The sequence below is a fragment of the Myotis daubentonii genome, chromosome 9 (assembly GCF_963259705.1).
Source record: "Myotis daubentonii chromosome 9, mMyoDau2.1, whole genome shotgun sequence".
Classification (NCBI taxonomy): domain Eukaryota; kingdom Metazoa; phylum Chordata; class Mammalia; order Chiroptera; family Vespertilionidae; genus Myotis; species Myotis daubentonii.
The window spans coordinates 41,588,478-41,615,582 of NC_081848.1; the positions used below are offsets into that span (position 1 = coordinate 41,588,478).

Consider the following 27,105-nt stretch of genomic DNA (forward strand, 5'->3'; position numbering starts at 1 on the left):
ATAGTGAAGCTATCATCTGTCAGACTCTTACTTCACCCACATTTTCTCATTTAAGCCTCACACAACTGTATTGAGATATAGCATTATCTCCACTTTATAGATTTTAAAAAAAACACCTCCGGATTAAAGAAATCAGCAATTCATTCAGGCCACAAAACCAGTAACAGGGAATCAAATCAAGAACTATCTGATGCCAAGGCTGGTGATCAACACTGGTTCCAAATGCGAGTCCAGTCCAGATCAACTGCTTTCAGAGTATCAGGTACCATGTTTGATTCTTCTGTCTGCCCAACAGCAAGCATAGGTCTTGCACAGAAAGAGTACTTAGGAAAGGTTTGCTTGAATTAAATTCAAGGAAAGGTGTTTAAGCTCAGAATTACCAACATCAGAATTACCAATCACACAGCCCCAGCCCAGAATTCTTCTCCAGGCTTCAGAACACTATGTAGTTGGAGAAAGAGATAGTATGAAAGCCTGGGGCCAGAGTTTGATAAATCATTCTGGAGTCTTTGAACAACTATTGTGAGGAAATATAACCCCCTTTCTCTGTGGACAGCTTAAGAACAGCTAAAAGAACAGTTTAAGGGGCCTATGAAATATCTAAGTGGAGCAGAGGTGCATGCTAAATCTGGGTCTAACTCTAAAGCTCAAGCTCTTTCCACTGCATCTCAACATCTCAGAATATTAATTTCCACATGACTGCACCTTTCTGTACCTTCAGAGAACCACCTAGGACAGTGATTTTCAACCATTGTGTCATAAGGATTTTTAAAACATGCAATAACTGACTATTAACTCAGGGGCCCTGACTTTTTCAAAACCCTTAGATTGTCAAATAAAAAATGACAACAGCCCTAACTGGATTGCTCAGTTGGTTGTAGCATCGTCCTGTACACCAGAAGATTGTGGGTTCGATTCCAGTCAGGGCACCTAGGTTGCAGGTTTGATCCCGTTTGAGAGCTTATGGGAGGCAACTGATCAATGTTTCTTTCTCTCTCTCTCTCTCCCCCCTTCCTTCCTCTCTATCTAAAATCAATAAAAACATATCCTCTGGTGAGGATAAAAAAAAAAAAGACAACAGCCAATACAAAAATAGTAGTCTGGTGCAAATGAATCAAAATTATACCTTTTTTCTTCTTTTTTGTTAGATCACAAAAAAATTATTTTTTGTGTGTGCCGAAGAATTTTAGTAATTAGTTTATGTGTGCCATGTGATAAAAAAGTTGAAAATCATTGGCCTAGGGATATCATTTCTTGATGTCTTACCTTGCATTTGGCCAATAGTCAGATCTTTATCCAATCTATCAACACCTAGAAAAAAAATAAGAGAATCCATAAGTAGCTTACTAGAAAAGGCCATGTGAAGTAGGTTTTACTGTTCAAGTATGATGTAAAAATTGTTACAAAGTTGTAAATATGATGACATTCTCAATTCATGTTAATGACAATCCTAACTCCCTAAGGGTATATTCTCACCATACGAAGCTTTCCAGGCAATCAATTTGCTCATTTAAACTGGTTTCTGAAAACAGGGTTTTACTTTTTAAAAGTTCCATTATACTCAGAATATCCTTACACCACTCTAGGAGAAGGACTTGGGCTTGACCAGGTACAGAGGCCAGGCCAGAATCAGGCCATCCCCGGTGGATGCTTATGCTTCATTAGGTTTAGGGATCTGGTGTGGGGAAGAAAAAGGGCACAAATGAGTGAGGATGGTATTTCACCTTGGAAGTCACTACCCATTTGGTGAGTATTTACATATAACAAGAACATATGCAGATGACCATATACCTACACTGCTATGAACTGAACTGTGGCCCCCCAAAATCCATATGTTGAAGCCCTAATCTGTAATGTGACTATATTTAGCAATATGGAAGTAATTATGATTAAATGAGGAAGTAAATGAGTTAAATGGGGTCATAAGGGTGGGGCCTCCATCACATAAGATTAGTGTCCTTATAAGAATAAACATCAGAGAGCTTGCTCTTGCTTTCTCTCTGCCATGTAAGGAAACAGTGAGAAGGTGGTTGTCTGCAAACCAGTAAGAAAGCTGTCACCAGAACTCAACCATGTTGGTACCCCGATCTCAGACTTTCAGCCTCCAGAATTAGAAAATAAATTTGTTGTTTAAGCCACCCAGTCTATGGTTATTTTGTTATGGCAGCCCAAACGGACTAATACAGGCACATACACACTTACCAGCCAAGAGCAGCAATTTAGGAATAGGACAACTAAGAAAGAGATTGGATAAGCCTCGGAACCAGCCATCCCAGTATTTTTCAGTTTTTGCCAGTTCAATCCTCCAAGTGTATGGATGGTCTTTCTTGGTCTGGAGGAATAAGAGAAAGTTCTGAGTCTCTGAGGGCAACCCCTGGAGGAACAAGATAAAAACAAGGTCCCTGGGAAAAGGAAAGGGAAGGAAACTAGCACTTATTAAGAACCTACAATGTCCCAGACATTTTAATAAACATTTAATTCTTTTAACAGCCTTGTGATATACTGTTATTTCTGTGTTTAGATAATGAGAAGTTTACTTTTACTTCTATTAATTCAGTGAACTTGGGGCATTTTCTTAATATTATAAGGCTAGTAAATGGTAAAGCCAAGACTGAGTTTCTCTATATTTAGTGAAAAAGAACACACCATCAAAAGGATAATTTAAAAAAACCATGTTGCATATGAAAAAAAATGCTTACGATATATTAAGTGAAAGAAGCAGAATACAACATGTCATCTACATTACGATTACCACTGGGAAAATATGGTATAGTTTGGGAAAGAACTGGAAAGGAAAACTGAAAATACGTTGATTTGTTAGGAGAGCATTTTTCTTACATTTTCATTTATGATAATGATATAATGTTCCTGCAAAAGTAATTTAAAAAAAGGAAATCTGACACAAATATAACAAAATGTCAATATCTGTTATATCTCAATATAAAGCAGATGGATGGGGGTGGGGTATTCACTCATCAAATGCAAACTGAAGAAATAATTCTCTATGCTTTCCTGCATCATTAAAAATTTGAAACATTATAACTGAAGTAAATAATTGGGATACTGCATCAACCACAAGATGAAAATCTAGAAGTGAACATAAGACAGCAATATATTATATTAAAGATCACTGGATGGTTAAGTTGTCCATATTATCCACAGCAATCTGCAGATTCAATGCAATCCCTATCAAAATCCCAATGGCGTTTTCCCAAAAATATTCATAGGGAATTTCAAGGGACCCTGAACAGTCAAAACAATTTTGAAAAAGAAAAAAAATCAGACTCTTTGCTTTTAAAACATTACAAAGCTACAGTGATTAAAACACACTCTGAACCATTCCCTACACCATCCTTCCAAGAATGCAGGCTTTTAATCACCTCCATGTCATCTTCCTTCTTCCTCTTGTTAACTGATTCACTTCCTTCTTCATCATCTTCGTCTTCCTCTATGATTCCTTCCACTACAGATTTTGAGCCTTCTGGACTTGTAATTCCTTCACACCTAGGTTTTTTAAAAAAGTGCTGTCACAAACCTCTCTTGTATACACAAATTATCTCAGAAATACTGAAACTTATGCTCTTTTATAATCAAACTAGAGGCCCGGTGTACGAAATTCATGCATGGGTAGGATCCTTAGGGCTGGCCAGCAATCAGGGCTAATTGGGGCCTTTCTTCCCCCGGCTGCTGGCTGCTAGCCGGGGCCTTCCTTCATTCCGTGCAGCCCGCTGGTGATCAGCATATGTCATAGCAAGCAGTCGAACTCCTGGTTGGTTGAACTCCGGGTTGGTCAAAGTCCCGAGGGGGCAATTTGCATATTAGCCTTTTATTATACAGGAGGGTGTTAGTTAAAACTTAACAACGCTTCTGGGAGGATGAGAAAAATGTGCTTTTTAAAATGTACAAAAGTAGCCCTGATCAGTTTGGCTCAGTGGATAGAGCGTCAGCCTGCGGACTGAAGGGTTCCAGGTTCGATTCCAGTCAAAGGCATGTACCTTGGTTGCAGGCACATCCCCAGTAGGGGGCGTGCAAAGGCAGCTGATTGATGTTTCTCATCGATGTTTCTAACTCTCTATCCCTCTCCCTTCCTCTCTGTAAAAAATCAATAATAAAAAAATATATATTTAAAAATAAATAAATAACACGTACAAAAGTAGACTAGAACTGTGGAAGGTAATGACCAACATAAAACTATACTACAAGAGATGGTTTCCAGTTCTGGTATCAAAATTGACCCACAGAAGGGAGTAATCACTTGGAGTTTTATTGACATTATCCTATGTAAATCCTCTTAACAATCCTATGAAATAGGCCTGAAGAGTTAAAAAATAGTCCAGGATCATCTAGCTCATGAGTAGATGAAGCTAGTAGGCAAATGCAGGCCCAATTAATTCTAAGGCAAAATGGATTTCTATTATACCCTTATAGTAGAACAAGGCTCAACCAAATGGAAAAAAGCTCCCATTTTTTAATGAGCTGATAGAAACTGGCAATTACAGTAATCATGACAGCTGAACCTTGCAAATTAGAACATCTGGTCCAACCAATTATTATTGTTGTGTTTCCTCTAAAAACATTATCTCTTTATTATGCAATTAGGTAGAAAAAATATTATTTTATGAACAGCTGGTGCCATAGTTACTTTTAGCGAGAAGTTATTAGAAAAAATATATTGACAAATGTTAGGGGTAAAAATCCCAAGGGTCTGGCCCAGCCGGTGCAACTCAGTGGTTGAACGTCGACTTATGAATCAAGAGGTCATGGTTCAATTCCTGGTCAGGGCACATGCCCGGGTTGTGGGCTTAATTCCCCATGTAAGGCATGCAGGGGGCAGCTGATCAATGATTCTTTCTCATCATTGATGTTTCTATCTCTTTCCCTCTCCCTTCCTCTCTGAAATCAATAAAAAATATTTTTAAAATTTATTTTTTAAAAATCCCAAGGGTCTGGATAGCAGCTAGTGCCAAGGTCTGCTAGGCATGGTACACAAGAATTTGTTTGAAAAGGAAAGAGAAGGGAGGAGAGAAAATAAGCAAAAAAGAGTGGGATAAACTGAAGGTCAGTGGACTTCAGTGGTGGGTTTTTAAGAATGGTAACTTCTCTTTCTCCTCTACCCAACTTTCAGTGAAGCCTATGGTCACAAATGGGGTTTCTACTGAACTTGGAGTATCAGGTTTCACATCTAGGGCAAAGGACCATAACAAAAACAACATGTGCTTTGGGTTTCCATAGCTATGAACTGGGAGATTCAAGAGAATTTCACCTAGATGAAGAGGGCAGAAATGTTACAGCTAATATCTATGTGACAATTAAAACACATATACTCTTACACACACAGATTTACAAATTAAGAGAAAACATTACTTAAGCTTACAAATAGTAAAATTTAAAAATCACTTAATTACCTGCACACCAGCTATGTAACTTCCTTACAAAATGCTTTACCACTGCTTAGACAAGTCAGATCTCAACATATTTAGGCACTGAAAAGTGGACAATTTCACAAATTACTCAAAGCCTCTGCTATGTGTCTGCCAGATATTACTACTCAAATTATACTTTTAGTCATAAAATCCATAATATAGACCTTAGAGTAAAATACACAGGAGTTTGAATCTGAGCTCTGTGATTCACTAGCTATGTGATCCTGAGAAAACCACTCTACTTTTCTGGACTTCCATATCTTCACTTATAAAATAATACTTATCTTAAAGAGGTATTGTAAGAATTAAATGAGATAAAGCAAATGAATTAATGAATCCAGGTAATGACCATCTATGGCTGCTAACATTCAAAAAAGAGACAAGCAGACATTATTTACTTTCTGATGGCATTAAACAATATTACCTTTTCTTAAAAACAAAAAACAAAATAAAAACAAATCAAATCTCTGGATCTCACTAACAATTTACAGACAATACAGGGAACAAAGGAACATGTTAAATTACACCTTGAAGGATCAACCAGCAAATTCAGATTGTGGGACATTCTACAGAGCAAACAACCATGTTTCCTCAACATATAAATTGCAAGAAAAAAATGAGAGAGATAGAAGTGAAACCTATAGAAAACATACTGAAATCATACAGAGGAAATTGTTTTTGTCTAGAATTTGTTTCACAATATTTTGTGCTTAGGGGAAATAAATAGGGGTACAGATAAAACAAGACTGGCCATGAGTCAGTAATTGTTATAAATGGGCAAAGGGTACACTGGGTTTCAATGTATTATTCTACTTTTATATGTCTAAGAATTTTCAATATTACAAGGTTTTAAAAAATGAGATAGTGTATATAAAATACCTTTCACAGTGCCTGGCAAATAGCACACATTCAATAATGCTATTATCATTACCATCAACTCTTATGTTCCCTGTCTGTTCCATTGGGCAACATTTTCTCATTTCACCTAAAGTTTCTTTTGTGCCTACATGGCAATATCAAGGGCTCATGTAACCCTATCCAGGAAGATCAACGGAGCTAAATAATCTTAGCTCAACATTAGAATCTGGCTTTCATTCAGGTTATGCTAAAGCTTTTATGCTGTAATTTCCTCACAACCATTATTGTTTTAGAAGGAGACTTTCAGAATAAAACCATACTGCCCGCACTTAAATGGACACTCAATTTCTTATTTTTGACTTGAGAGAGACAGAGAAACATTGATTTGTGTTCCAGTTATGTATGCCTTCACTCGTTGATTCTTGTATATTCCCTGACTGGGGATCGAACTCCCAACCTTGGCATGTTGGGATGATGCTCTAAACAACTGCGCTACCTGGCCAGGGCTGGCCACTTAATTTTCAATGTCCATTCTCTGGGATTCTTCACCTTTAATACCTGGAGTTGTACTAATAAGGTAATCCAATACTATACTGAAGGCACTAATTGGTCTTGGGATTTCCTCAAAAAAGAGAAAGAGAAAAGAAAATCAATACAATTGGCCCAACTGAGCTCACTTGTAAAAATTATCAAAAATGATGAAGACATTCACAAGGATGACAGGATAAGTGTATAAGAAAAAGAACAAATTGTAATTTCATCACCATGTTTCATTCTCTAACTAGCACAACAGGGAGAAATAGAACCTACTCTTTGACTTGGCCAACCATGGAGACTCGGGCAGACTCCAGATTTCTAATCTGGCCACTCTTCACACTAGAAGAGAAAAGAAAGAAGGGAGAGAGGTTATTCAGCATCCACCTTATCATGTCACTAGGGTCAAATGAGTAATTCTACAGATTCTGTAGGACCTACTAAAAAGTTATGGTTACCACTGTATGGAGGTTATCACTACTTCCCACTTAGTTATTATGTCTATAAACTGAGTAGTAAAAATTAAGACATTGAAGCCATTTCAGTTCTGCAAATATTTACCAAGAGGATACTATGTGGTAGGCCCATGCTGAAGAAGCATAATTCACTGGGGAGAAAGAAACACAAGCAGATCATTTTAACATAACAAGTCAAAGTTCAAAGGAGTCACCTTTATTTTCAATGGGAAGATTAGAGAAAGCTCCCCAAATGTCCTGCCTAAACTGAGAACTGAAGATAAGTAAAAGATAAAAGAGGTCAGAGCATTATTGGCAGAGGGTACACTGTGGGAATGAAGGTACTACAATGTAAAAAAGTCAGCAGGATGACGACTTTAGAGCAGGGGTCGCCAACGGTCCGCGGACCACTGGTGGTCCATGAGGCCTGACAAGGGCAACCGCTGCTTTAGAGGACAGAATACAAGGAAAAGCAGGGGCAAGCAAAGAGGGAGTGTGACAGGGCCTTGCATGTCATGATATAGACTAGAGTTTAGGAGCTTAGACTCTATCTTAATAGATTAGTATTCCCAGAGTTGTTTAAGCATCTGTAAGGGCCAAGGAAACACCACATGAACCAAGCAGGCCAACAGAACACATTTCTTTAAATCTCATATTTTAGCTTAAAAAAAATCATGTAAAATTCTAAAGTGCACCCTACTCAATGACCTTGTTTATTATTTTAGTAATAAACAGAAGCAATTAGAACTACTAATTCATTTTTCTACCACAAACTGAATCTACAGTAACAAACCCACCAGTATTCATGATCATATAGTCTTGTTTTGATGACAGTTTAATATATGAAATATCTCTGCTCCTATTCAAGGCCAACCATGGGTACTGGTTCCCATGCCCATGCCCTCTTGCTTATGAGGAGCTTGTTTCCTTTAGTTACCCTATCTCTCTCCTATGTCACCATTTTTTTCCTCTAATGGACATTATAAAACAACCCCTAGCCTTTTAAAACATTTTCAACCCACATTCACTACTAGATACTACCCCATTTCTGTTCTCCTAAACAACAAAACTTCTCAAAAAAGTTATCTCACTTACTTTCTCTACTATATCACCTCCCATCCTTTCCTCAACTAATATCCCAAACTTTTTTTAAAAATTAAATCTTTATTGTTCAGATTACAGTTGTTCCTTCCCCCACCCCCACCTCCCCTCCAACCAGTTTCTACCCCACCCTCTGCCCTTACCCCCGCCTGTCCTCATCCATAGGTGTACGATTTTTTTCCAGTCTCTTCCCACACCCCTTTCCCCCTGAGAATTGTCAGTCCACTCCCTTTCTATGCCCCTGATTCTATTATAGTCACCAGTTTATTCTGTTCATCAGATTTTTTATTCACTTGATTTTTAGATTCACTTGTTGATAGGTATTTATTGCTCATAATTTTTATCTTTACCTTTTTCTTCTTCTTCCTCTTCTTAAAGGATACCTTTCAGTATTTCATATAACACTGGTTTGGTGGTGATGAACTCCTTTAGCTTTTTCTTATCTGTGAAGCTCTTTATCTGACCTTCAATTCTGAATGATAGCTTTGCTGGGTAAAGTAATCTTGGTTGTAGGTTCTTGCTATTCATCACTTTGAATATTTCTTGCCACTCCCTTCTGGCCTGCACAGTTTCTATTGAGAAATCAGCTGACAGTCGTATGGGTACTCCCTTGTAGGTAACTAACTGTTTTTCTCTTGCTGCTTTTAAGATTCTCTTTGTCTTTTGCTCTTGGCATTTTAATTATGATGTGTCTTGGTGTGGTCCTCTTTGGATTCCTTTTGTTTGGGGTTCTCTGCGCTTCCTGGACTTGTAAATCTATTTCTTTCACCAGGTAGGGGAAGTTTTCTGTCATTATTTATTTCTTCAAATAGGTTTTCAATATCTTGCTCTCTCACTTCTTCTGGCACCCCCATAATTCAGATGTTGGTACGTTTGAAGTTGTCCCAAAGGCTCCTTACACTATCTTCATATTTTTGGATTCTTTTTTCTTTTTCTCGTTGGGTGTTTTTTGCTTCTTCGTATTTCAAATCTTTGACTTGATTCTTGGGATCCTCTAGTCTGCTGTTGGGAATCTGTACAATATTCTTTATTTCAGTCAGTGTATGCTTAATTTCTATTTGGTCCTTTTTCATATCCTCAAGGGTCTCAGTAGATTTATGGAGGGTCTCACTAAATTTATCAGCGGTTTCTAGAAAATTCTCGAAAAACCTTATAACCGTGGTTTTGAACTCTATTTCCAATAGTTTGCTTTCTTCCATTTCTGTCATTTGTGACCTGTTTTTTTGTCTCCTCATTTTGGCTGCTTCCCTGTGTTGGTAGAGTGGCTTTGTGTGCTAGGTGTCCTATAGGGCCCAGTGGCTCAGCCTCCCCAATTACCTGAGGTGGACACTCTTGGTGCACCCCTTTGTGGGCTTTGTGCACAGTCTTGTTGTAGTTTAGCCTTGATTATCGTAGGTAACACTGGGAGGAATTGACCTCCAGGCCAATTGGCTGTGAGAATTCGCTGTGTCTACGGTGGGAGAACTTCTGTGCTGGAGACACCCTTCTGGGGCAAGACTTGCTTCAGTGGGGCTTTGGTGCTCACTGAGTCTGCCCCCTGAGTGTGTCCCTTATGGATCTGAGGAGTTGTAATCTGGATGGTCCCACTCTGACCACTGGGTACACTGGCTCTTGGATCTCTAAGGAGGTGCCAATTTAGCCTCTGCCTGAGGCTACCCAGCAGGAGCTACAGAGAGATCTGCAGATTCCTCTTCTTTGTTTGGGATTTGGAGGTGCCCAGATGAGGCCCAGCTGTGAAGCAATGCAAGCTGCTGTGGGGCCTTGGGCCTTCTCTTGGAAGTTGTGGGTCTCTGTGACCCAGCTGCAGTTTGTTAGGTAATTTTAGATTGCAAAGGGCCAGGCCATTCATATGCAAAAGCCTCTGTGCACAGCCTGGGTGGGGCGGGGTCTCAGGGAATCAACAGGGTGGAGCAAACAGCTATGGCTGATCCTCAGTCCTGCCCTAAGAGGCCCTGCGTCTCAGTGTCCCGCAGTAATCGCTGCCAGCACCTCTGAGAGAAAGCCGCCCTCGAGTTCCGCCGGCTGCCAGACAGTCCAGTTTCTCCCTGTATGAGTCTGGGTCCCCAGAGACTCGCCCACAACTGGAATTCAGAGCTGTTGGAGCTTGAGACTCCTTCCCGATTGAAAAAGACAACCATGTCCTCAGCTGTCAGCCCTGTCCACACGCCCCCCTACCTCTGCACTTTACTTCCGCACCTCCTCTGAGTCTCAGTGTGCTTTTCTTTCCTTCTAGTTGTAGAATTTCCACTCAGCCAGCCTTCCTGTGGTTCTGGATGATGTCCGTTTTGTCTTTTAGTTGTATTTTGAAGTGGTTGTGCGAGGCAGCAATTTCTGGTGTTTACCTATGCCACCATCTTGGTTTCTCCCCCAAACTTATAAGGGGTTTTTATCTGCCCCTTATACTCTGAGATTTTTTGTTTTTGCAAGGTCACCTCCATCATGTCAATTCTAATGATCATTTCTTAGCCCTCATCTTGGGTGATCTCTCAGGATTATATGACACAAATGCTCTCTCCCTCCTTCTAGAAACATTTACTAGACTCCCCCCGTTTTCCTTTTATCTCACCAACTGTGCCTTTGCAGTTTCCTTTCTTCAACCTTCCCCCACTTTCCAAGCTCTAAATACTGGCTAGTACTCCAAGGATCAGTTCTTGGATCTTTTTTTCTATCAACATCAAATCCCTAGGTGATTACATTCAATCTTTTGGTTTTGAATACTATTAATACCAGAAGTGGGGAACCTTTTCTCGGCCAAGAGCCAATTGGCTATCTATATATATTTAAAAGCCTAAGCGACCATTATGACTGGTCGACCGGTCGCTATGATGCGACTGACCACCAGGGGGCAGACACTCAACACAGGAGCTGCCCCCCCGGTGGTCAGTGCACTCCCACAGGAGCGCTGCACAGCTGACCAGCATGAGCGGGGCCGGGATGAGCAGAAGTGGCTCCTCCCCAGATCCCCGCAGGCCATGCCAAGGGACCCCACTGGTGCACAAATTCGTGCACCAGGCCTCTAGTAAGTTATAAACTCAATTCAGATATCCAGCAGAGTATAAAACAAAATTAGCAAATATTTTATAGTACTCTCTGATTCTCAGACTCAGAAAGTGGGATCTATAAATCAGTGGCTTTCATGGAGCCCAGAACATTTTCACACAGAATATACAAAAATCTTATCCTATCCAATTTCTGCCACTAGAATCAAGACTCTATCTCAAGCATGTCAAACTCGTGGCCCACAGGCCACATATGGCCCACAACAAATATTTTTGTGGCCCAGTCAAAATAACAGTATGTAAGAAATGTTTTAATAAAAATTTTGTAACTTAATTTTTACGATATCCTGTTTACATAATTATTAATAACGAACTACAACTTTCACTAATGACTGATTACTATAATTGTGTTGCATTCATTTCCCTTACACGCCTTAGGCGCACCATTTCTCTCCACTAATACTAGCAGCGAGTATTTTAGCAGCCGACTGCCATGTCATTACTCTTGTACTGACTTGTTTGGTGTGCACAACAGGAAATATTTTGCTTTCGGAGAACAAGAAAAATAGGTTTATTTGCATTATGCTTATTAATTTGTGTAGTTATTCAGTGTCTGGTAAGTTCATGTTCAAGAAAAAATATTAATTTTTATTAAAATGTTCTATTATTTTATGTCAACGATTACTCATTTATTTCAGCCCTTTGTATTCAGCATGTTTCTCTCGAAATAAACCTATGTTTCTATGAAAATTGAGGCTTTTGTTTTTTTGCGGCCCACATAAACTTAAACCTTGTTTATCTGGCCCGTGTTAGCCTTTGAGTTTGACATGCTTACTCTGTCTCCTTTAGTAGGTCTGCCATGATTCCCAGGCTGAATTGGATACCTATCTTCCGTACCTCCTGTGATCCTTCATTGTATTGTTTATGTATTTACTTACTGATGTTGGTATCCCCAACAAGTAAATACATAAGAACTAAGTTTACCAGTAATTATCAGGTACTGAATACATTTAAAGTTATTTGGAATAATTTTCTCACTGGTTGCTACTGGGGAAGCAGGCAGTGTACTCAAGCTACATGTTGAGCTGGCAGCAGCTGCATTCTCAATGCTGTCACTGATGAAGATGGAGAGATCTTTGATGCTTCTGAGAGAGCAGTAGCATGAACACAAAAGGTAAAAGTGCCCTCACTAAACACACACATCATTCTGGCAAGGCATATTTGGCAAAAGACCCTCTGTCCTAGGGTAAAATCCCTTAAGATATATTTACCAGGTCCTTAATTTCCACTTGACATCTCTGATTCAGTTAATAGATATGTTCTGCCTGTTAGAGCAGCCAGCAATATGCTATATGCTATGTGAAAGTACTAAAGAAATAGAGAATAGCCGCTGTCCTTATGATGCAGGAAGGGCATTAAGGCAGAAATGAAAATTAACAATATAAGCATATCCCTTGCGGAAGGACTAGAAGCTTTAAGGGGTAAACAGTACAAAATAATTCAGATTTAAAGGTGTCAAGCAATTTTACTGAGGCAGTGATCTATGTGGTTTGGAGGAGTTAGAGAAAGGGTTCAGAAAGGGTTCTGGATATGAATTTTGAATAGGTAGGAAGATGGGATATTAAAGATATTTTATCTGAAGACTAATCTCTTTGGGGGAGCAGTGATTTACTTATCTCTGAATCTTCACCGTTTAGCACAAAGTGTTTAATAAATATTTAATCAAATAACTGAAGTAATAAACTAATGACTGAATAGCCTTTACTTAAGTGAAAGTCATAGACAATTCTGTCAGTGATTTTTATGAAAGCCATTTACCCAAAGGGTTTTTACTTATCCAAATAAACTGAGAAAGGAATCCACACCTATCTTTTGTTTCTCCATCATTTTTTCTGGAACACTGTAAGTGATTCTATAACCTTGGAGCAATAGAGGTGGAAGAGGTCTTAGAGTCTCAATTAGTCTAAACTCTCACCTTAGAAATGGGAACAGCTAGACAGCAGGTGATGCATAATTACTAAGATGTAGGAGATACTATAGTATATTAGAAAAAGGTTAGATTTGATGCAACTGAGACAAGTCTGAAGCATTTAAAACATTTTTTAAAATTCTGCTCTTTATATTTTTACTCATGATATTACAATAAAGCTAAGACATGGAATTATTCCTTTAAACTTTGGTACTTTAGTTGATGAAAAAGGAAAGCTCCAGCCTAACATTTAAAATACACACAATAGCCCTAACTGGTTTGGCTTAGTGGATAGAGCATCGGCCTGTGGACTGAAGGGTCCCAGGTTCAATTCTGGTCAAGGGCATGTACCTTGGTTGCGAGCACATCCCCAGTAGGGGGTGTGCAGGAGGCAGCTGATCAGTGTTTCTCTCTCATTGATGTTTCTAACTCTCTATCCCTCTCCCTTCCTCTCTGTAAAAAATCAATAAAATATATTTTTAAAAAAATAAAATACACACAATATAGATTTATGGATTACCTCCATTCAATGGCATTCTCCAGAGACTTGAAGGTTTTAGGACGACCACGTAAGAAATTCTGCATGCTATTAAGAGCATCCATGGCTGTACCTAGATGTTAAACAAAAATTTTAACCATAGCACTTAACATTTCCAAGCATTTACACTTACTGGGGAAATACACATATCTGCCTTCAAGGACTGCAGAATTCAGTGATGCTTGGGGAAAAAAAGATGCAGTTTAAGAAAATTCAGAAGCCGAGACCGGTTTGGCTCAGTGGATAGAGCGTCGGCCTGCGGACTGAAAGGTCCCAGGTTCGATTCCGGTCAAGGGCATGTACCTGGGTTGCGGGCACATCCCCAGTAGGAGATGTGCAGGAGGCAGCTGATCGATGTTTCTCTCTCATCGATGTTTCTAACTCTCTATCTCTCTCCCTTCTTCTCTGTAAAAAATCAATAAAATATATTAAAAAAAAAAAAAAAAGAAAGAAAATTCCGAAGATTGATGGGATAGCCAGGTTCCAAGATGGCCTCCAATGATTTCTTCTTCCTGGTATTCACTCCTTCCTGTAGTATCCCGACAATGAAAAGGGCTGACTTGTATATGTAATAGTGTGACTTCTGAGACTGGGTCATAGAAGACATGGCAGTTTCTTTTTAAATGTTAAATAAAATTATGGGATATACATAAAATTAAAATATTATGCAGCCATAAAAGATGTTTATGAAGAGTTTCTTATGTCATGGAGAATGATTAGGTAATGTGGGGTGTTGGTGACATGAATGTAGGTGTAAAAAAAAAGTTCCAGTCACAAAATAAGTAAGTCCTGGGGATACAATGTATAGCATGACTACCTACACTAATAAAAGAGAAAGATGCAAAATGACCATACCTTCACGACACTCACCAGCCAATCAGGAGTATGCAAATTAACCCAATAAAGATGGCGAGTTGATTTGCATACACAGGCACCAAGTGGCCGGGGGTGGGATGCTTGCGTCGTCGCCATGGCAATGACGCAGGTGTTCCACACCGCCCCAGCCCCTCAGGGCTCTGGGCAGCATGGGAAGGCGGAAAGGTGACTCCGGGACGGAGCAAAGGCAGAAAGGTGGCTCCAGCCAGAGCAAAGGCGGTGCCAGCAGCCAGGGGAAGGAAGGCCCATTCTTGCACAAATCTTTGTGCATCAGGCCTCTAGTAGTTAATGATACTGTATTATATATTTGAAAGTTGCAAAGAGAATAAATCTTAAAGTTCTCATAACAAGAAAAAAAAATTGTAACTGTGTGGTGATGAATATTAATTAGACATATATGGTGATCATTGTGCAATATATACTGAGTGGGGCAAAAAGGTTTATAGTCATGAGGATGCGAAACACAGTTTATTCTTGTAATATTATTTATTACTAGAGGCCCGGTGCACAAAAATTTGTGCACTCGGGGGGAAGGGGGGGTCCCTCAGCCCGGCCTGTGCCCTCTCGCAGTCTGGGACCCCTCGGGAGATAACGACCTGCTGGCTTAGGCCTGCTCCCGGGTGGCAGAGGGCAGGCCCAATCCCTAGGTGCAGCCCCTGGTCAGGCTCAGAGCAGGGCCGATTGGGGAGTTGGGGTGCCGCCCCCTGTCACGCACAGAGCAGGGCGGATTGGGAGGTTGTGATGCCACCCTCAGTCACGCTCAGGGTAGGGCCGATTGGGGGATTGGGGCACCGCCCCCTGTCACACTCAAGGCAGGGTCGATGGGGAGGTTGCGGCGCCACCCCCTGTCAGACACAGAGCAGGGCCAATCAGGGGGTTGGGACACTGCCCCCTGTCACGCACAGAGCAGTGCCCATCAGGGGGTTGGGGAGCTCCCCCCTGTCACACACAGAGCAGGGCGGATCAGGGGGTTGGGGATCTTCCCCGTCACACACAGAGCAGGGCGGATCAGCGGGTTGGGGCGCCGCCACTGTCACACTCAGGGCAGGGCTGATGGGGAGGTTATGGCTCTACCCCGTCACACACAGAGCAGGGCCGGTGGGGGGGGGGGAGGGTTGGGGTGCCGCACCCTGTCACACACAGAGCCGCAGGGCAATCAGGGGGTTTGGGCTCTGCCCCCTGTCACGCTGATCCCGGTGCTGGGAGCATATTACCCTTTTACTATATAGGGTAGAGGCCTGGTGCACGGTGGGTGCTGGCTGGTTTGCCCTGAAGGGTGTTCTGGATCAGGGTGGGGGTCCCCACTGGGGTGCCTGGCCAATCTGGGTGAGGGGCTGAGGGCTATTTTCAGGCTGGGGGTGACTGAAGCTCCCAACCGCTCCTTTTTTCCTTTTTTTTTTTTTTTTTTTTTTAATTCTGGGCCAGCTTTAGCTTGAGGCTTGGCTCTAGGTTTCTGGCCTTTGCATACAATGTTGCGATCCTGCTGGCTGAAGCCCGGTGGTATTTGTTACAATGTTTGAAACTGCAGGCTCAGAGGCCTGCAGCCGAAGGCGCAGGCGCAGGCGGGGAACGTTGGTTTCCTCTGTCACTGAGGCAAGCAAGCCTCATGTTAGTTCCAAGCTGCCTGGCTGCCGGTCGCCATCTTGGCTGACAGTTAATTTGCATATCTTGCTGATTAGCCAATGAAAAGGGTAGTGGTCGTACGCCAATTACCATGTTTCTCTTTTATTAGTGTAGATTATATTATTTTCCATATGAACTGTAAACCTACTTTTGTTCCACCCTATACATATACCAAATCATTATATTGTACAACTGAAACTAATACAAAGTTATATGTCCATTATATCCCAATTTAAAAAACACTTGGAATGCCTTTGCCACAAAATAACATGAAAGTAAGATATAAAAGACAAAGGGACATAATTCAAGATGAGTGAAATCAATAATAAGTTAAAACATGATAATAATATACCAGGATGGGCTCTTATACTCAAAGATTTTGAATGGGTTCGCACAGGGGTCCTCAAACTTTTTAAACAGGGGGCCAGTTCACTGTCCCTCAGACCGTTGGAGGGCCGGACTATAGTTTAAAAAAAAAACTATGAACAAATTCTTATGCACACTGCACATATCTTATTTTGAAGTAAAAAAACAAAATGGGAACAAATACAATATTTGTATTTGCATGTGGCCCGCGGGCCGTAGTTTAAGGACCCCTGGGTTAGCACAAGAAAACTTACCTTCCACAACATCAATCACGCATAGACCCAGGAGGCTTGGCACCAGGTTGGATGATGCTGTGTGGACTGCAATAGCTCCACCCATGCTATGTCCAATCAGCATAATCGGAGGAGGGAGGTCCCCATACATGGCTTCAATTACATTGCCAACATCTCTGCAAAAAGAAGCAAAGAAAGCTGGGAATGCTCTCTGACAACACAAAAATAGTTTTCTTTCCTCACTCCTTCCTTTGGTCTGTCACTAACAGGCCGAGGCCTGTAAAGGTCTATTGAGTCATCTCGCAAACGTGACTATGCAGAACCCCTAACATGTCCCCAGGATTTGTACACACAGCCACACACCTGGCTCTTATGGCAAATGACAGTTTAAGGACTGAGAACCCAAATATTTTTACTTTCCTTTATATAACACTTTCACTGTTCCACACAGTTAGTACTATTACATAATCACACAACTTTAGTTTAAACCTAAGCTTGAAACTCTGCACAAATCATTTAACTACTCTATGCTTTAGTTTCCCCATCTATAAAACAAAAAACAACTCTATTAAGCTTTACAATGTAGTGAAGTTTGGAGTCACAAGATGAATTACAGCCCAAGTCTATTTTTTACTATATGGACTTGGATTATTTAACCTTTCAGAGTTTCTATAACTCAAGATAAGGATGTCATTTACTATTCTGAATTGCTGTAAGAATTAACTGAGTGAATGTAAAAATACTTTGAAAAAAGTAAAGTACTATACAAATGTTAATTATTATTTATCATGTAAAGTTGTTTGAAGTATGAACATAAATGTAAGTATAGTGTACTGAGAAACTTGAAAGGTGTTTATATTTTTATTGGCTTCTGTCCTAGCCTTTAATTATGAGTAGGTCTGTTTAACAAAGTCAAACCTTACAGCTTTGAAAATGAGAACTAAAGTAGGAATTTTGGCTTTTATTTGGGACAGGCCTTCTTTGTTATAACAATAGTTTAAGTATGGTATATTTCTAGGAACCACTGGCTCTACTGTCTTCTTTAGGGAGTGGCTGAGTCAATCAAGTTCAAAAGACAGTTTTGCCTTGCTTAGTCTCCACAGTATTCAGAATACCGAAGGTAACTGTCATTATTTCCAAAGGAATTAATCTTAAAAACCTCATACAACAATACAAATGTCAATACGGTAGCTGCAGCATCTGCAGATAATCTGAATGAGAGATAAGGAGGCCACCAATTTTATAATTGAAAATAATGGAGTTAAATTTAAGGCTAAAATTTTGAGTCAGTAATAGATATAATTAAATAAATTAAAGATATAATAAATAAAAGATATAATTAGTAAAATAAAAGGATGCTGTAGAATTTGAATTCAGGTCTCCTTAAAATACTAAATTGAAGGGTTCTATGGTAGCTGCTTCATGCATGAAGGTGGATAGGGTCTGAAACAAACCAACTTAATATTGTATCTAAGCTTAGGAAAGGAATATTTCATACAGATAAAAGTTGGTTATGATCAATCCCTTGATCATCTATCACCAGGAGAAATGTATCCTTATTAAAGTTAGGCAAAATTCAGTCACGAAGATTAGAGCCTTGAGACATGTCCTGAAATTTCAGAGAAATAAAATAAAAATGAAGTAGAGATTAACTACAAATCTAGTCTATAACTGGATGTACCATAATTTTGGTAGTTGCTCTCTAAGGATATTCTATCATACTTATTAATAGTAGGTTCATTTCCTGAGAAGCAGTATAGCATATCACAGACATAACAGAAAAAGAATATCACAGTGACCTGAGCTCAAATCTCAGCTCTTCTACTTTCAGTGGAGTTGCATCTTATGTAGGGTATAGGTTCTAAAGTTGATACGTAAGGGGAAAATCATCCTGTCAGTACTACTTGAAAACCCCACTAATCACCCATTAAGTATACACCCATTTTGGGATTTTTGTTTCACAGAATTACTGAATTCAGAAATCATATAAATGTTTTACTGTTTAGTCTATTTCAGCAAGAATCCAACTTATTGGCCATAATCAGTTCTACATGATTTTAATCATTTATTTTCTCTTTAACTTTATTGTGCCAGTTATCAACTTATTATCTCTCAGCCCCAATTCACCTTTCATTGCATATTCTGCACAGTTGGACCTGAGGCCTTAAAATGTTTTTCCCTTGCCAGCTAACAAGACATTAAGCTGTGTCAGTAGATGACATAGGAGACGTTGCAGAAAGAAAGGTTTTGTTCCTGATTCATGGGTGTTTTCTTCACAAACTCCTATAACTTGCACTTCCCCAGCACCCAGGTCCTGCAGCACAGGAAACCCCCAGCTCCTGTACCACAAACAGTTTCCCCAGTGCCCAACTTCTCCAGCACTCCAACCCCCATTCCCAATGTTTTTCTTCCCAAGCTTTATTGAGGTATAACTGGTATACAAAGAAATGGTACATAATTAATATACACAATTTGGTAAGGCTGTATATATGTATATATATATTTATATATTTGTGTTAACATCACCCCAAAATTACCTTGATCATATCCATCACCTCCAAAAATTTCCTTGCATCACTTTAAAAAAATGTATTTATTTATTAAATTGATTGGGGTGACATTGGTCAACATGAACATATATGTTATAAGATCTGTATTTGCACCATATGCCCACTACCCAAAGTCAAATCATCTATCACCTTATATTAGGACCCTCCTTGCATCACTTTTGTGTGTGTGTTAAGAACACTTAACATAAGATCTACTCTCTTAAACTTTTTATAAAATGTTTTTATTGATTTTAGAAAGAAAGAAAGGGAGAGGAAAAGAGAGAAACATTGGTGAGGAACATTGATCAGCTGCCTCCTGCATGCCCTCTAGTGGGGAATGAGCCCACAACCTGAGCATGTGCCCTGACCCGAAATAGAAACAGAGACCTCTTGGTACATGGACCGAAGCTCAACCAATTGAGCCACGCCAGCCAGGGTACCCTCTTAATCTTTTAAGTACATAATATCTTACTGATAACTCCTCTTCCTCTCCCTTCTCTTTCTCTCTCTCTCTCTCTATCTGTCTCTCTGCCAAACACTATAGTTGAATGATCACAATTGGTCTATTAACTGTGTGATCGCCATAGTTATTCAACCTATCTGAACTAGTTTCTTCACTGGTAAAAAAGTGATAGTATCTACATTACAGAGTTAATAATGTAGACACATTTAAATAACTTAAATAAATTGTTTATTCTTAATAAATGCTTATTTTACACTTAATGAAGCCTGGCAAATAGAAAGAGCACAAACAGCATCTATTATCAACAACAAAATGATGGCCACATGAGTTTGGGTTCTAAAGGAAAAACAGTTTACTCTTGGATTAAAACTGTTAAAGTAAGTAGGAACAATATATTTTTGGCCAAAGTTGGTCAACTACTTGAGAAGACATATTAAGTACATGACAGAGCATGTATAAAAGCAGGGCCATAAGAATTCTGCTTACAATACAAGATAGTAATTCCAAAACACTAGTCCTATATCAGATTCCTCAATAGAGCTTTATCAAAATGCTAGAGGCCCAGTGCACAAAATTTGTGCACAAGGGGGAGAGGTTCCTCAGCCTGGCCTGCGCCCTCTCGCAATCCAGGACCCCTCGAGGGATGTCCAACTGTCGGTTTACAGGCCTAAACTGGCAATCGGACATCCCTCTTGCAATCTGGGATGCTGCATGCACCAGTGACTATACTTTTCATACAGGTGAAAGGCATCTTGCTGTTGTATGGGCAGCTATATTTTTTTGCCCCGATTATAAAAAGTAGTACATAACATGATCCTTCTGAGGCAGTAGTACCATTTCCCCCATCTTATAGATGGAAAAACTGAAGCAGAGAGAAGTAATTGGCTTTGTCACATAGTTATAAGTGTCAGAATCAGGGCTGACCACAAAATGTGCATGTCATCGCTGCATCATCCTGTTGTTTCAGTGTTAGAGTAGCCTTGCCAGATTTTAATTTTTAAATCTAAGAGACTGTTCCCAATATATAGGGTAGGGTTCCTAGGCCTGGCCGGAGATCAGGTCATTCCGCCATTCAGTTGATTTGCATATTAAGGTTTTATATAGATAGATAAATGCCCAGATTGCACTGATAGAGGCACTAATTCAGTAGGGTGAAGTAGGGCCAAATCATCTTTATTTTAATCACTTGTCAGGTGATTTTGAAGAGTGACCAGATTTGAGAGGTACTGTATATACTACATTTATTTTTTACTTAAGGCCTAGGATATAACTATTTTTTCTTTAAGACTCTTTTCCTGTCTTACTACAAAGCTGGACAAAGAATATGGGCAAGATATCTTAAGAACATTTCACAGGGCCTCTTATAGAGAACTACTTTCCAAGCATGGGTCCCCAATCAATATCCAGATTCTATTCAACAATGTCAACAAAAGAAAACTTTTCAAAAGCCAATACAAACTAAACTGTACCTCGAAGAATTTAAGTGCTTTATGTATGACCATCACATTAAATATACCAAGAAAGACGAATGTTTAAGTAGATTAAATAGTAAGGAGACACCAGATATAAGTAAAAAAGGATAGAGCATTTACTAATTATTGTCCAACAATCTCACCAGGAGAGTGGTAAAGGTATGCTACTCTTTATGACAGTAATGAAAGCTAGGTGATGTGTAAACAATATTAGATTACTTACTTTGCCATTGTTTCTGCAGACAGATCTTCAGAATTCTTGACTTTTGTTTCACCTAAAAAAAAAACAACCACTGTATTTTAAAAATAAAACTCCCAAGGATAGAAATTATAAATGCAAGAGTATTCTCTTTAAAAAACCTCACCTTTGGACAATGAAATGAAGACTTTATACTTATATAAGGAGGACTTAGCAAAATTTTGTGTTGCATGCACATCTTTATAGTTGTATACCCTAAGGATGATAATTACAATAGTCTAAAAGTGAGTTATTCACATTCCTTATATATTACCAGCATCCAAATCTGGTTACATTAAAGGACATTTTCTTAGCTAAGCAACAACAAATATATGTGTGTGTGTGTGTGTGTGTGTGTGCACTTGTAAAATATTTATAAAAACTGCAAGCTAGAACTTCCCTCAAAATGCCCAAATGGAAAGACCAGGTTATTTGACGGCCACACAGAAATTTGTAATATTTAACACTATTCAAAGGGCTTGGCAAATATGCCATTCAGTCAAAACTAATTAAGAATTTCACTCGCCCTGGCTGATGTGCTTCGTGATTGGAGCATCAGGCCATGCACCAAAGGGTCAGAGGTTCGATTGCCGGTCAAGGGTTGCAGGTTTGATCCCTGCCCCAGTCAGGTTGCATGTGGGAGGCACCCAATCGATGTGTCTCTCTCACATCAGTATTTCTCTCCCTCTCATTTCCCCTCCCTTCCTCCCTTCCTGTCTCTAAAAATCAATGGAAAAAAAACAAATGAGGATTAACAAAAAAATAATTTAAAAAAAGAAAAAGAACTTCACTCACCATGACCTCGCAGATCCAAAGCTACAATCCTACATTGAACCCTGCTAATGATCGCTGCCTAGGAGGAAAAGGAAATGTAGTAAGATACATCTGGGTTAGCAAAATTTTCCCATTACCAATAACTTTGTTGAATGACCTGCCATCAGGATTTGAGGATCTCAGGACAATTGAAATAAAACTTTCCAATTTTAAGCAAAAATTTTTAAATGACAATTTTCTGCTTTTTTGGTGCATACGATGGTTTCATCCCAACTTCAAAATATAACTTTCTCTACTTGAATCCCTTCATAAACCTTAACTCTTCCTAGCTTTTCATGAAACACAGAGTGAGCATCTCTAAGCAATGATCCTCTGTATTCTATTAACTGTGATTTTCATCCATATTCCTTGGTTATCTTTTCCCTACTTTGGAAGGGAGATTCCCTAGATAAGGACCATGAGTCAGTTAATATCTTAGTTCAGGATATCACACAAAGTAACATTCAGATCATGAAATAATCCTGAAAGCGGTAAAAGTCATAAAACCTGCCAAAGATTCACTTTCAATGCAGGAGTACACACAAACTTGTATTGCAGTTAAATAAAAATATATTTTGAAAAGAACATATATGCATAGCCCATGGACATAAACAGTGCAGTGAAAGCTATAGGAGAGGGGGCAGGGACTGGGTGGAGGTGGGCAAAGGGGGAAATGGAGGACATCTGTATTAGTGTCTACAATTTAAAAAAAAGAAAGAAATCATAATATCCTAGGGAATTACAATTTTAGAGGTTTAGATACTGTAAACTCATCTAAAACTGAATGCCTGAGTAAAGCACTTTATCAAGAACTGCACATCTTTTGTTTATTCTCACAACCACTCTATTAACTAGATGGTAATATATCCATTTCACAGATTAAGAAACTAGAGCTTGGTAGATTAAGCTGTTTTGAGATTTAAACCTCAGTCTGTTTGAAATGAAAGCTTCTTAAAATTTTTGCTGTTATTATTTGTATACATGTGCCATCTCCATTTTTCCTATCTTTAGGATATATTCACAATTAAGTAGTCCCATTTGACTTAAATCATTATATGAACAAGAGGATAGCATGTATATTTAATTCTCCATTGTATCCATAGCACCTAGCATAATGCCTTGGACAAAGCAGGGGTTTACCAAGCATTTGCTGATTGGCTAATCTTATAAAAGAGTGAACTCTCATTTTCCTATTTGAGTAACCCATCTCAATACCTGAGATATAGAATATACCTAGTAAATATTTGCTAACATAAATTGAATCAACTGAAAGAAGCAAAAGAAATCAGCAGACACTGCAGATTCAATTCTTGGCTTTAATCAATTCACACTTGTTTGGTCCCAGACCCCTTAGCAGTGGTTCTCAACCTTCCTAATGCCGCGACCCTTTAATACAGTTCCTCTGTATTTCATGTTGTGGTGACCCCCAACCATAAAATTATTTTCGTTGCTACTTCATAACTGTAATTTTGTACTGTTATGAATCGTAATGTAAATATCTGATATGCAGGATGTATTTAGGTGACCCCTGTGAAAGGGTCGTTCGGCCCCCAAAGGGGTCGTGACCCACAGGTTGAGAACCGCTGCCTTAGAGGTACCAAAACTGAAAACAACTGGAGGCTGGCAAAATGTAGCCTGCTGAAGGCTGCATGTATCAATGAGCTCCAACTGCTCCTCTGCTCTCTCAGCCAAACTTCAACTTCTGCTTAGTTCTGGATTTTCCCACAGCAATTATGCCAGTCTGTTATACCCATTACTTACTAATGGAGAAGTCTATAGAAGCCCTAAGTATTGTATTATCCACTACATATGATAAACTTGATTACAACAACTATAGTAATAACTAATTTATTGAATATAAACAAGGGATAAATAATTCTGAAAAATTAATTTTCTAGAAACCTAAAGCTTACCCTTTAAAACACCGTAATTCCCCTCTCTTAGTTATCATCCTTTAATAAATAATGATCACACACACACAAATGCCTTTGTGTTTTTGTTTTTCCTGTTACAAAAGCCAAAGTAGAAATGCTTTCTCTTGACAGTTAATAGAACTTGTTCAGGTGAATCTCTGGGGTCCCCCCCAAAAAACCCACAAAACATTTAATGTAAAAGGGTTTCTACTCAGGTCTAGAAATTTTACAGAATGATAGATAAGGAACATTAGGATATATTCACAATTAAATCCTACAACATGCACTATGCTGGAACACTACCAAGATGATGCTCCCCTTCCTCTGTAGAGGTCCTTGTCTGCTTTGAAATAGTCCCAATCTTTAGAAGTTCTGCCTTATGTGTCTCAAAAATATGCCTCTATGGTTTCTGCCCTGAGTCTGTACTCTTAGGCAGTACAGAACTGGTCTCCAGAGAAACATGACACTGGAGGCAGACAGAGGTAGGTTTAAGTTCTGGTGCAGTGAATGGCTGTTATTTCTCTAAATTTAACGTTCTCATCTGCCTACCCTCACAGAAATATAAAAAGAATTAAATGGGAACATGTAGGTAAGCACTTATCACAGTACCTGGTACATAATAAATGTTTAAAAGTTGTGGCTGATTTTTAAAAAAATTAATATTACAGTTGAAAGCAAATATTATGCCTCCCATGTCTTTGCTTTTCTTAGGCCAAACATTCAGTTGAATGCTACGGTTTCTAATCCTGGCTGGGCAAGTTTGTTTGCTAATCTCCTCTTAACTTGTAGGATAGAGAACTGAAGACAATCTTTGAATTCATCTTTGGAAATTAATGCAAACTTTTTCCTTTAAAAACAGTGTACATTAAAGAAAAAAACAATCTTTAAGTTATAAAATAAAAAACATACAACTGAAAGAAAACCTAGAAAATAGGAAAACAGAAAGAAAGCTTTTCCCATACTGTCCAGAATTATTTTAAAAGGTTGTATAATATTTTGTCTTATAGGTACACTAGAGGCCCGGTGCACAAAAATTTGTGCACTCGGGGGGAAGAGGGGGTTCCTCAGCCTGGCCTGTGCCCTCTCGCAGTCTGGGACCCCTCGGGAGATAACGACCTGCTGGCTTAGGCCCAATCCCTAGGTGCAGCCCCTGGTTGGGCTCAGAGCAGGGCCGATTGGGGAGTTGGGGCGCCGCCCCTTGTCATGCACAGAGCAGGGTGGATTGGGAGGTTGCGATGCCACCCCCAGTCACGCTCAGGGTAGGGCCGATTGGGGGGTTGGGGCACCGCCCCGTCACACTCAAGGCAGGGTCGATGGGGAGGTTGCGGCGCCACCCCCTGTCACGCACAGAGCAAGGCCCATCAGGGGGTTGAGGAGCTCCCCCCTGTCACTCAGAGAGTAGGGCTGATAGGGGAGTTGGGGCACCGCCCCCTGTCACACACAGAGCAGGGCCGATCAGGGGGTTGGGGCGCCGCCCTCTATCACCCACAGAGCAGGGCCGATCAGGGGGTTGGGACGCCGCCACTCTCACACTCAGGGCAGGGCCGATGCGGAGGTTATGGCTCTACCCTGTCACACACAGAGCAGGGCCAATCAGGGGGTTGGGGCGCCGCACCCTGTCACACACAGAGCCACAGGGTGATCAGAGGTTGGGGAGCTCCCCCATATTAGGCACAGAGCAGGGCTGATCAGGAGGTTGGGGCGCCTTCCCCTGTCATGAACAGAGCAGGGTGGATAGGGAGGTTGTGGCCCCACCCCGTCACACACAGAGCCGCAGGGCGATCAGGGGATTTGGGCGCTGCCCCCTGTCACGCTGATCCCTGTGCCCGGAGGCCTCTCAGCTCCGCTGATCCCGGTGCTGGGAGGCATATTACCCTTTTACTATATAGAATAAAGGCCTGGTGCATGGGTGGGGCCGGCTGGTTTGCCCTGAAGGGTTTCCTGGATCAGGGTGGGGGTCCCCACTGGGGTGCCTGGCCAGCCTGGATGAGGGGATGATGGCTGTTTGCAGCTGGTCACACACCCTTCAGGGTGGGGGTCCCCACTGCGGTGCCTGGCCAGTCTAGGTGAGGGGCTGAGGGTTGTTTTCAGGCTGGCGGGTGACGGAAGCTCCCAACCGCTCCTTTTATTCTTTTTTCTTTTTTTAATTCTGGGCCAGCTTTAGCTCTGAGGCTCCAGCTCTTAGGCCTCCGCTGGTAAAAGTAGGTAATCGAAACAACATATAACTCCAGCTCTGAGATCCCAGCTCACTGAAAGCTGGTTTCTGGGTGTGTTTTTTTTTGTTAAAATGTTTCAAACTGCCAGCTCAGAGGCCTGCAGCGGCAGGCGGGGAATGTTGGTTTCCTCCATCACTGAAGCAAGCAAGCCTCATGTTAGTTTCAAGCTGCCTGGCTGCCGGCCGCCATCTTGGCTGACAGTTAATTTGCATATCTCGCTGATTAGCCAATGAAAAGGGTAGTGGTCGTACGCCAATTACCATGTTTCTCTTTTATTAGTGTAGATACAGTTTATTTAAGCATTTACTTATTGTTGGACATTGGGATTGTTAATTTTTGACAAATAGCTTTTCCCATTTTTGGTATTTTTCCTTATAAGTACAATTTCTGTGTTAATTGGTATAAATATTTGCTGATTCATCACTGTAAATTACTTTCCAAAAAAGCTCTATTTACAGTGCCACCA

General features: G+C 40.2%; 1 protein-coding gene across 10 annotated transcripts in view; it reads right to left on the minus strand.

The window, feature by feature from the left end:
- Positions 1-27,105, minus strand: part of PPME1 (protein phosphatase methylesterase 1) — a 66,771-nt gene that overhangs the window by 9,615 nt on the left and 30,051 nt on the right. For 6 of the 10 annotated variants that reach the window (XR_009454408.1, XM_059708462.1, XM_059708460.1 and 3 more), the window contains exons 4-11: positions 22,493-22,550; positions 21,683-21,734; positions 16,997-17,151; positions 13,860-13,950; positions 7,092-7,157; positions 3,381-3,504; positions 2,203-2,332; positions 1,267-1,311 (exon numbers count right to left, since the gene is read on the minus strand). Coding sequence is in view for 8 of the 10 variants with exons in the window: in XM_059708462.1 (XP_059564445.1) it covers positions 1,267-1,311; positions 2,203-2,332; positions 3,381-3,504; positions 7,092-7,157; positions 13,860-13,950; positions 16,997-17,151; positions 21,683-21,734; positions 22,493-22,550 (721 nt within the window). In the remaining 2 variants the exon portion in view is untranslated. Of the gene's footprint in view, positions 1-1,266; positions 1,312-1,358; positions 1,676-2,202; positions 2,333-3,380; positions 3,505-7,091; positions 7,158-13,859; positions 13,951-16,996; positions 17,152-21,682; positions 21,735-22,492; positions 22,551-27,105 lie in introns of those variants that run through there. The other 4 variants (XR_009454409.1, XM_059708465.1, XM_059708463.1 and 1 more) reach the window with 2 other exon arrangements.